This window comes from Herpailurus yagouaroundi, unplaced genomic scaffold (assembly GCF_014898765.1).
Source record: "Herpailurus yagouaroundi ecotype Mexico unplaced genomic scaffold, PumYag 193, whole genome shotgun sequence".
Taxonomy (NCBI): domain Eukaryota; kingdom Metazoa; phylum Chordata; class Mammalia; order Carnivora; family Felidae; genus Herpailurus; species Herpailurus yagouaroundi.
Genome location: NW_024412424.1, coordinates 51250 through 63355, shown reverse-complemented (window position 1 = coordinate 63355; position 12106 = coordinate 51250). Strand labels below are relative to the sequence as shown.

The 12106-nt window shown below is 40.3% G+C and overlaps 2 protein-coding genes across 2 annotated transcripts; one reads left to right on the top strand and one right to left on the bottom strand.

The window, feature by feature from the left end:
* The first annotated feature begins 313 nt into the window (after positions 1-313).
* Positions 314-1279, top strand: LOC121010917 (olfactory receptor-like protein OLF4). The gene has a single exon (XM_040444753.1). It carries the CDS (start codon positions 350-352, stop codon positions 1277-1279), a length of 930 nt encoding a protein of 309 aa, XP_040300687.1. The 5' UTR covers positions 314-349.
* An 8582-nt stretch (positions 1280-9861) lies between these two features.
* LOC121011294 (olfactory receptor-like protein OLF4) lies at positions 9862-10878 on the bottom strand. Its single transcript, XM_040445565.1, has one exon. It carries the CDS (start codon positions 10876-10878, stop codon positions 9862-9864), a length of 1017 nt encoding a protein of 338 aa, XP_040301499.1.
* Positions 10879-12106: the final 1228 nt, after the last annotated feature.

The following is a 12106-nucleotide window of genomic DNA, read 5'->3' as shown; positions in this document are numbered from 1 at the left end:
CCTCTTTTTTTCTTTTCTTTCTTTAATTACTCTGGCTAGAACTTCCAGTGTTATGTTGAGTAGAAGTTGTGAAAGCGGGCATCCTTTCCTTGTTTCAAATGGTACAGGAAAATGTTCAGTGCATCACCTTTGAATATCATGTTTGCTGTGGGTTTTTCATAAATGGCTTTATGTTGAGATAGTTTCCTTTTTTCCCTAGATGTTAATATTCTTGTCTAGTTCCATCCACAAGTATAAAAATTAATTTCTTGAGTGCAGAAATGTACCAGCCAGGTTAGTATCGGCCAGGTTAGTAATGCATGGTTGTGTCATCTTCTTTTTCTCTTATTTTGATAGTCACATCGACTACATGGAACTAGGCAATGATACACAAAATTCAGAATTTCTTCTTCTGGGATTTTCGGAGGAACCAGAATTGCAACCCTTCTTCTTTGGGCTGTTCCTGTCCATGTACTTGGTCACCATACATGGGAATCTGCTCATCATCCTGGCTATAAACTCTGACTCCCACCTCCACACGCCCATGTACTTCTTCCTTGCCAACCTGTCCTTTGTAGACATCTGCTTTACCTCCACCACCATCCCGAAGATGCTGTGGAACATCCAGACCCAGAGCAAGGTCATAACCTATGAGAACTGCATCACACAGATGTATTTTTTCCTGCTCTTTGCAGGATTAGACATCTTTCTCTTGACTGTGATGGCTTATGACCACTTTGTGGCCATCTGTTACCCCCTGCACTACACGGTCATCATGAACCCCCGGCTCTGTGGACTGCTGGTTCTGGTGTCCTGGATCATCAATGCCCTGCATTCCTTGTTACAAACCTTAATGGTGTTGCAGCTGTCCTTCTGTACACAGGTGGAAATCTCCCACTTCTTTTGTGAACTCAATCAGATGATCCAACTTGCCTGTTCTGACACCTTTCTTAATGACATGGTAATATATTTTGCAACTGTGCTGCTGGGTGGTGCTCCCCTGGCTGGGATCCTTTACTCTTACTCTAAGATAGTTTCCTCCATACGTGGGATCTCATCAGCTCAGGGCAAGTATAAAGCATTTTCCACCTGTGTGTCTCACCTCTCGGTTGTCTCTCTATTTTATTGTACTGGCCTGGGAGTGTACCTCAGCTCTGCTGCTACCCAGAGCTCCCTCTCAAGTGCCACAGCCTCGGTGATGTACACGGTGGTCACGCCCATGCTGAACCCCTTCATCTACAGCCTGAGGAACAGAGACAGAAAGGAGGCTCTAAATGTATTTTTCAGAGGGAAGTCATAAAAGGGTCATTTTCCCAGAAGTACCTGTGATTGCTGGCTCAATGCTTAACATCCAGAGATCGTGATTCTTTAATTGGATCATGAAAGAACTTAATCCCTCTATTTATATCCTGGAATTTCAATTTTTCTAAAGTTCAACTGCTTTATTGAATTTAAATAAGTCCTTTTGTTTAACATTTTGCTCCTTCTGATAGCTAACAATTTTTTCCTTTCTGGTTTTCTTAATTTCCTAATTTAGTCACAGCCTTGAATCAGGAGCAATTTGGAGATTCCCATTTGCCTCATATAGTGGTGAACTGTACTAGTTTTTATGGAATAAACTACATTTGGCAACTAAGGCCCTTTATATAATTTTATTGTAGAAAAATTCTGAGACCACAGTTTTTTCACTCTGTGTCTGCCATTCCTTTCTACCTTGCTGCCTTAAATGCTCCTCCTGATAATGTAGACTTTAACATACTAGTTTGTTTTGTAACTAGTTTGTTTTGTCATGAGGTTTTATGATCCTTCTTAGGATCCTGTTCTCTCTCTTATCAGCTCAGCATCCACAGTACCCCTGGTATAGAATAGTAAGGCAAAAATTGCTTATGAAAAACATGCTCCACATGTAATCTACAAAGAGATAAATTTGAATAAACCAAGTGACTTGATTTGGGTGTAGTGTCAGAGAAGACTTGAAATATGATAAGGTAAAATTTTGAGTCACGTCATATTTCATGGTGTAAAATATGTTTTTGATGACATACATCTACTCATTGAAGTGTGGGATATTTGGTGTCCATGTTTAAAGTGTTTTATTCACTGGAGTGAAGATTTTAGTGGCAGATTTTATGTTATTTAATTGGATGATGATATTATTTCTTCCATTGCCCTCACCTTAATATCTCATCTTTAAAAATTCTGTCATAAAATTATAGTGTTAGTGAGTGAACAATATGTGTATTTACACTGTCATTAATTTATTTACCTTTATTATGCTCTAAACTCTCTTCAATCCTCATGATCAAAGGATTACTCAGACAAGAACTTGAATTCCTGCCCAGTAATGCTCTGGGAATGGAGATTTGTGACAGAAAGTCCCACAAGTTATCCCTGCAAAAACAGACAGGTCTTTCCAATCTCTACCAGTTACCTGGAAAAGAACCTGAGTGGTGGTCACTTTTTAGTACACTTATCTGAAATAAATGTGAATAACCAGGTCATTATGAATGCTTCCTTTGAATGTCAGAACAAATGTCAAAAATAAGAAGCACTAGGTTAATATTCTCAGTTCTGTTTACTTTGATTATTGTATCAATAAGCTATTGCTGTATAACAAGCTATGACAAACCTATATGATTTAAGATAATGCTTTAAAAATTTTTTACACTTATATTTTAGTTAGTTAATAGGTTGTGCACTCTTGGTTTCAGAAGTAGAATTCAGTGATTTATCACTTATGTACAACACCCAATACTCATCACAAATGCTTTCCTTAACCCATCACCCATCTAGCCCATCCCCCCCGCACCCTTCCTTCATCAACCCTCAGTTTGTTCTCTATCTTAAGAGTCTCTCGTGGTTTGTTTCCTTTATTCCCTCTCCCCCGCCCCCGCATTATGTTCATCTGTTTTGTTTCTTAAATTCCACATATGAGTGAAATCAAATGATATTTCTCTTTCTCTGATTTATTTCGGTTAGCATAATACATTCTAGCTCCATCCATCACATGGAGTCTATGTTGGGGAAGTCTTCTGGTCTCTGTTGGTCTCCTCATGAGGTAGTGGTCAACTGTGGGTGAGCTGGAGGAGCTCTGTTAATCTTGGCTGTGTTCTCACATCGGGGAGCTTGCTGGTGATAGGCTAGGCTAGGTTGACCATCCTTAGAGCAACAGGGCTCTGCTCCGCATGATTTCTCCTCCTACAGCAAGCTAGCTTAGACTTGTTTCCATGGCAGAGGCAGGGTTCCAAGAGCACAGCAGAAACACACCAAGGACCCTTCAGACACACTGTCATTTTCACCATACACTCTTAGCTAAGGCAAATAAAATACTGAATTCAGTCCAGAGTCAAAGGTGGAGAAATTGACCCCACCTCTCAATGGGAGGAGCTTCGCAGTCACATTGCAAAGTACATGGATACAGAGATAAGTGGTGAATTGGGGCCACCTCTGCAAAAGGTCTACCATAAGTGTATTTTTCAATTCAATAAAGTTTATTGGTGCAGGGCAGAAAATCAACACACAGAACAATATAGTTCAGTACAACATAGTGATTCAACAATTCTATACATAACTTGGTGCTCATCTCAGTGAGGGCGCTCTTAAGGGTTGAGTCTGTAGGATTTTCTATATTCAATTCGTATCATATGTAAATAAAGACAATTTTACGTTATTTATTTATTTATTTATTTATTTTTCAACGTTTATTTATTTTTGGGACAGAGAGAGACAGAGCATGAACGGGGGAGGGGCAGAGAGAGAGGGAGACACAGAATCGGAAACAGGCTCCAGGCTCTGAGCCATCAGCCCAGAGCCTGACGCGGGGCTTGAACTCACGGACCGTGAGATCGTGACCTGGCTGAAGTCGGACGCTTAACCGACTGCGCCACCCAGGCGCCCCAATTTTACGTTATTTAGATAATCCCACTTGATCATGAAATATAATCCCTTCAATGTGCTGTTTGATTCAGCTTGCTAATATTTTTTTGAAAAATTTTGTGTCTGTGTTCATCAGGGATATCGGTCTATAGTTTTCTTTACTTTTTTTTTTTTTTTTTTTGTACTGAGCTTTTCAGGATTTGGTGTCAGGGTAATGCTGACTTTGGAAAATAAGGTTGAGAATGTGCCCCCCTCTCTAAGTTTCTGGAAGGGTTTGAGAAGAATAGTAATTCATTCTTCTTTACATAATTAGTAGAACTCACCTATGAAGCTCTCTGGTCCTGGGCTTTTCTTTGCTGGGAGATTTTTGAGGACAGATTTAATATCCTTACTCATTTTTGATCTGTTCATATTTCCCATTTCTTCCTGATTTAGTGTTGGTAGGGTGTATGTTTCCAGGGATTTATCTATTTCTTCTAGGTTATCCAATTTGTCAGAGTGAGATTGTTCGTTGTGGTCTCCTATGATTCTTTCATATTCTATGGTATTGATTATAAGGCTTCACCTTTTGCTGCTGATTTTATTTATTTGAGTCTTTTCCATGTCCGTTTTTTTTTTTTCTGGCCTAACTAAAGGCATGTCAATTTTGCTTAGATTTTCAAAAAATTGGTTCTTCACTTTGTTAGTTTTTTCTCTTGGTTTTCTGGTCTATATATTATTTGTGTATGCTCTGATATTTGTTATTTCTCTTCCTCTGCTGCTTTGGAATTAGTTGGTGCTTTTTTTTCTAGGTCTTTGAATCATAAAGTTAGGTTATTTACTTAAGATCTTTTTATTTGTCTTAATGTAGGCATTTATTGTTATAAACTTCTCTCTTAGAGCTGCTTTTGCAACATCCCATAAGTTTTGATGTGCTGTATTTCCATTTTCATTTGATTCAAGATTTTTAAATTTCTTTTTTGATTTCTTCTTTCATCCACCAGCCATACATGAGTGTGTGGTTTAATTCCCACACATTTGCGAACATCTCATCTATCTGTACTCTTGCACTCACTGCAGCATTATTCACAACAACCAAGACATGGAAACAGCGTGGCATCCATCGACAGATGAATTATTAATGATGGCATATCTATACAATGGACTTCAGCAATAAAAAAGGAAGGCATCCTTTCCTTTGTCCAAATATGGACGGAACCCAAGGTAATTATGCTAACTGAAATAAAGACAAATACTGTATAATCTCACTTATATATGAAATATAAAAGTTTGAACCATAGAATCAGATAGTAGGTTCATGTTTGCCAGTGGCTGGCATTGGGGGAAAAGAGAAGATGCTAATGAAAGCCTATCGCCCCTCAGATATGAGATAAATAAGTTCTGGGGACTTAATGTACAATATGGTCATTATGCTTAACTCTATTATGTTGTATACTTGCATGTTGCTAACAGAGTACATAGTAAATGTTCTTGCAACAAAAGGAAATGGTCACCATGTGAAGTGATGGATGCATTCACTAAGCTATTGTGATGATCACTTCACAACAGATATGTATATGAAATCACCAGATTGTATGCTGAAACTTCTGCAATTTTATATGTCAATTAAATTTCAATAAAGCTGGAAAGTGAAGAAAAAATATTCCTATGTCTCTGTCTTCCATTTGCATTTAAAAATGTCACCGCCACCCAGCAGAATCCTCCCCATGAAAAAAAAAAACAGTATCAGAATGAAAAGCTTTGTGAGTATGTCAATGGGAAGGTCAATCAATAGGAAAACAGTATCAACAGAAGGGTGCCATGAAGATCGCATCAGTGATACAGCAGTTCTTAGCTCCATTAATCATGAGTTTGATATGAGGTCCCTGGTCTCTCTGAGGCATCTGGAAAGAAAACCTTTAATTTCTTTGATCTTTTCTTAGACTAGGAATGGCGATCTAAAGGCAAGGGGTTATATCTGGAGGAAAGCCTGACCCCCAGGAGTAGAATTTCCATAACTGCTCATTATGCCCCTAATTCATTCTCACTGTCTTCTCTGAGATAATTGCATTGATGAATGTGGAAGTGGAAATTAAACTTTGTTTTTAGTGCTTATTTATTTATTTGGAGATAGAGACAGAGAGAATATGAATGGGGGAGGAGCAGAGAGAGAGAGAGAGAGAGAGACAGAAAGAGAGTGAGGGAGAGAGAGAAAGAGAGAGAATCCTAGGCAGGCTCTGCACAATCAGTGCAGAGGTGGGGCTCGAACTCACAAACCACGAGATCATGACCTGAGCTGAAGTGGATGCTTAACCAACTGAGCCACGCAGCTGTCCTGGAAATGAAACCTTTTGAATTGAAATTTACAGCAGTTGTAGACTGTTTGCCACGATGGCCCCAAATGCCGGTCTTTCTCTGTAGCCATGTCTCTGGCCATGTGCGCAGCACCTACCATCAGGACGTGGAGACTACTCTTCCATCTTAGAATTGGGATGGGTTAGGATTTTTTATTTAGTGTGGGCAGCAGAACTTGATAGAAGTGACAGGGGACCTCAGAGGTCTTTGTGCATTTCTGCTGCTCTCTCTTGGAAGTCTGCCTCCAAAAAGTGAATAAAACAAGGTGGGCTACCAGAAGTGTGGACATGTGGAGCATAAACAAGTTGTCCAAGCCAAGGCCACCCTGGATCAGCCACAGGTAGCTAGCCTAGCTCCAATTATAGTAGAATGCCCTGGCGAGATCAGCAGAGCCTCCCCGAGCTGACACACGGCTGACTCAAGTCCCTTGAGCAGATCAACAGAGATTAGAACAACTCAGCACCATACAATTCCACTGAATTCTAAAGACATTCTACCAAGCCGTTTGCTCTCAGGATGGTTTGCTACGGGCAACATTCATGATCATTCTGTTACTCAAATTCATTTTGGATGACTATTAAAAAAAATCTTCTCCACTGAGGATTCTATTCAGGTAACCAGTAGAGGTTGGTCTCCACATCCATTTTTGTGGAGAAAATATGGTGACCTGGAATCACATAACTGGGCAGGAATTCAAGCTCTCTTGTGTCCTGCAGAGGCATCTTTATTTTAGCCCTATGAGACTCATTTTCAACATTGACCTCCAGACCTGGGAGAGTAGAAATTGGTTTCTTTTAAACCCTTGGTGTGGTAATTGGTAATAGAAAAATGACAAAAACATTTATCCCATACAACTGTCTCTGAAAAAATGGAATTTACATCTTTCAACTCCTTCACTTAGTTTCCTTGAGTAAAAGGGCATTTTGTGCTGAAAGCCAACTTGAGTAGAAGAAACAAAACCCGAAGTCAGTCTGGAGATATTCAGCCCTATTAGCTGGTACAGAGAATTTCTCCTTGCATAATTGTAAATGTGTCTCTGTCTTTGATGCTTCTGGGACTAGGATATGAAAAGAGATTCATTGTTAAAATAAAGACCACCTGTTCTACTCTAATTTTTTTTTGTCTACATCTCCACATTCCTAGAACTTCATGTTAATGCAAACCTTCATTCTCTTGCTTTCTTTACCCTCCAAGTTCTCTCAAGCTTTCTTTCAACACAACAGGTAGGTTATAATGAGTTATAATGAGAGTTATGGGTCTTACACATGTACATATGTGTATGTGAGTGATTGAAAGAAAAACGTACATACATACACATACATTTGTATACACACAACCCTTATTCTTGAACATTCTTTGGACCCAGCAAAGTATTTCTGCACATGTCATCTTTCCTCACCACATCCTTTGACGATATGTTCATTATTCCACATTGCCTTCAGAAGAAAATGTAAGGCTTGGGGGATTACGTCCTAACGATTACCAAGCAAAGCAGTTCAAACTTACTGTGCACCTTCCCGAGTTCCATATACACGGCACCATGCAGAAGGTATCCCTGATTTTTCAACAATTCTTTCAATTTCGAAAATTGTACACTTTATTTTTTTTTAATTTTTTTAACGTTTATTTATTTTTGAGAGAAGGAGACAGAACGTGAAGGGGAGAGGGACAGAGAGAGAGGGAGACACGGAATCGGAAGCAGGTTCCAGGCTCTGAGTTGCCAGCACAGAGCCCGACGCAGGGCTCGAACTCACGAACCATGAGATCATGACCTGAGCTGAAGTCGGACGCTCAACCGACTGCGCCACCCAGGCGCCCCGATAGTGTCATTTTTTTTGTAGATTAGAATATTAGTATATATATATATATATATATATATATATATATATGGAGTAAAATGACATAAAGTGGTTCAAGACAGAAAAGCACGACAGCCACTCACATCACGGATGAACCTTAGAAAATCAATGCAGAGACTTGCACCTGACGATGGACTCATGAGGAGCCCAGCAGAGATCAGAACAACCCCCACTCTACAATCCCGTTAGATAATAAAGGCATTATATTAAGCGACTTTTTTTTTTAAAAGATGCTTTGTATGCAGCAATAGCTAACTGATATAATAATCAAATCAGGCGGAACTGAGGGCATTTGTCATAATCGGATTCTTTTCATTCTAGGCATTTGTTCTGATAGTTGAAGTGAGCGTTATGATTATTCTGTCCTTTAAGATTATTTCGTGTAACTGTATTAAAAAAAATGAATCAATTGAAGCCCTTTGAAATAACACGGAAAGGCTGGAAGGACATGCATATTTGCACAAAACTTGTGATTCTGAATCACATACCTGGACGGGAATCCATGCTTGCTGGTGAGTCACCCAGTGATTAGGAGGAGGATGTTTTATGGTTGATACTGATATTGCTCATCAGCTGCCCGTTTAGTGGTTATGGCAAAATTCCAAGTAGTGGGAGATACGTCATTTAGAGAAATGGAAGAAATCATATTTGTATGGAGCACTGGGAATTCTTGAACAGAAACCAGAAAATGATTTAATAAAACCCCAACATGCCACCCGCCTTTCATCTTAAGGAATTCACCTTACAAATGGACCTTGATATTCCATAATTCAATGAGTAGATGAAGTGCCTGAGAAAGAAATATTTTGCCTAGTAATAAATGTATGATTTAATATTCTGCTTCATCATACTTAAAGTCAAGTTTGACCCTAAGGCCATATTATATCAATCTGTTTTTTCCATATTTGTCTTTCTGTGTAGATTCCACTTGGAGACATGTATTTTATTATCATTTTTTTTTTTTTTTGCCAATGACTATGGTAGGCATGGTGACAAAACTGTGTAATGGAACAGGATTGGCTATAACAACTAGTAATCAAAGTCTGCATCATCAGGAAGAGCAGTTAAGGTAGCGACATACAAAGGAATGATGTTCACAAGAGTGAAGCACAGTGGCCTCAGATCTTTCTCTCTTACAAACTTACATAACTAGCTGTGGTGGCCAAGAGTAGACTTTCCATAGGAGTAGTATAACTCATTACTTTTTTTCAGTCAAACAAAAGAAAAATACTCACCATGATATATTTTGAGAAGAAATTATTCTTTAAATTTTTTAAATGTTTATTTGTTTTTGAGAGAGAGAGAGAGGGAGAGAGAGAGAGAGAGAGAGAGAGAGAGAGAGAGAGAACAAGTGGGGGAGGGGCAGAGAGAGAGGGAGACACAGAATCTGAAAGCAGGCTCCAAGCTCTGAGCTGTCAGCACAGAGTCCGATGTGGGGCTGGAACTCATGAACTATGAGACCACGACCTGAGATGAAGTCCAACGCTAAACCAACTGAGTCACCCAGGTGCCCTGAAAAGAGATTATTCTTAACATATCCATCTAGTCCTTTGAAATAAATTAGAAATGCCAAATATTTCACATCCAAGGTGAGGAATAACATTGGGTGAGTAGGAAAATGACAAAGGAAAAATTTCTTGGATATCAAAGATATCACGAAGCTTGATCAAGCAAGTTGCGAAATTGTACAGAGAGGTTGGAAAAAAATAGAAATTCCAGGAAAAAACAGAAGAGGAATATTTCACTTCCACAGTCTGATCAAAGAATCTCAACATTTGGCTCAGGCTTGGAGCCCTGCAATCATGTCACTTCTTCAGCCCAGGACAATTGGCCCTTTTGTAGCTGCCATCCCAGAGAATCTCATCAGAGCCTCCTTTATGTCTCTGTTCCTCAGGCTGTAGATGAAGGGGTTCAGCATGGGCGTGACCACCGTGTACATTACTGAGGCTGTGGTACTTGAGTGGGAGCTCTGGGTAGCAGCTGAGCTAAGGTACACTCCCAGGCCAGTAAAATAAAATAGAGAGAAAACCGAGAGGTGAGACACACAGGTGGCAAATGCTTTATACTTGCCCTGAGCTGATGAGATCCCACGTATGGAGGAAACTATCTTAGAGTACGAGTAAAGGATCCCAATGAAGGGACCACCACCCAGCAGCATAGCTCCAAAATACATCACCATGTTATTGAGAAAGGTGTCAGAACAGGCAAATTGGATCATCTGATTGAGTTCACAGAAAAAGTGGGGGATTTCCAAGACTGTACAGAAGGACAGTTGCAACACCATTAAGCTTTCTAACAAGGAATGCAGGACACTCGTGATCCAGGACACCAGAACCAGCAGTCCACAGAGCCGGGGGTTCATGATGACCATGTAGTTCAGGGGGCAACAGATGGCCACAAAGCGGTCATAAGCCATCACAGTCAAGAGAAAGATGTCTAATCCTGCAAAGAGTGTGAAAAAATACATCTGTGTGATGCAGCCTGCATAGGTTATGACCTTGCTCTGGGTCTGGATGTTCAGAAGCATCTTTGGGACGGTGGTGGACGTGAAGCAGATGTCCACAAAGGACAGGTTGGCCAGGAAGAAGTACATGGGGGTGTGGAGGCGGGAATCAGAGCTGACGGCCAGGATGATGAGCAGGTTGCCAAACACAGTGATCAGGTACATGGAGAGGAAAAGCCCAAATATGAGGAGCTGCTGTTCTGGTTCTTCTGAAAATCCCTTAAGAAGAAATTCTGAAATTCCTGTATCATTTCCTGGGTCCATGTGGTGGAGGTGACTACCAATAAAGGGGAAAATAACATGACAAAACTTCACATCAATGGGCATGGCCCCACATTGTTCAAAGGCTACAATTTATATTTTCTGATCAAGAAAGTAACTTCAATATTTTGTGACTGGATTTGGGCCCCTTCAGGGGATCCCATTTCCTCTCTGATTAGGAATTTTCATTCCCAACATTGGATGTTCCCCTACAGGCCAGGTATTGTACAGGTTTAATAAGAAATTGTTTCATGCATTTGAGGACTGTATATAGTGTTGACCATGTTTTCAGTATTTCCACGTCATTAAGTAGGGGATGCTGAACAGCAAAAATTCCTATGATTCAATGATTGTGATAGGATATATGCATATATAAAAATGGAATTATCCTGAGTTGGTGTCAGAGGCTATGAAAAAAATGAAAGCAGGTAAAAGGAGAGAGTGGATGGGCTGCTATGTTGGGTTTTCAGTCAAGATCGGCTAAGAAGGTGACATTTGAACAGAAACTTCAAGGAAGAGAGAGTGGAAGACAGGAAGCTTCCTGGCAGGGGGAAGGCCAGTGCAAAGGCCCTGAGGATGTGCTTCTTTCAGAAGAACCAAGACTCAGAAGAAAGCCAGTGTGTTGAGTGGAATGGACAAGAGGGAGAGAGATGAGAGATAGTTGCAGTGAAATTTGTAGAACCATGTGACCTCACAACCGCTCAAAGTCAAGACACAGGGACTTCCTCAACCACACCATGTACCTCTTGCACTTTATTAATTTGGTTATAGCAGCGTCCTGTCCATTGAACATCCCTCCTTAGTATCATCTGTTGATTGAGTCTGGCCTGTGTGTTACAACAGTGGCCTTGGAATAAAGGATCCCATGTACCCCTGCTCTGACTGCTCTCACAGCACACACACACACACACACACACACACACACACACAGCACACACATACACACAGCACATGCTTTCGCATACACACAACACAGCACACTCTTCCTGGTGTGTGTTACTTCTCTGTCCTTCTCACCTCCCCCTGCCTGCCTTAACACACTGTTTAGGACATGAATGCAAACACATCACATTACTTTTCTCAGAAAGAAGGTAGAAGTAGTACCCAGAAATTCCTATTCATAGCTTCCCAAGGACAAATAGTCTTAGGGCTCCATTTTGGAATGGTCGCTTTCAGATCTGTATGTAAAAAAACATAAAAAAAATTGGGTTCAATGAACAGAGAAAGAAAGAGAGAGAGGGAGAGAGAGAGAGAGAGAGAGAGAGAGAGAGAGAGAGAGAGAGAGAGAATGGCG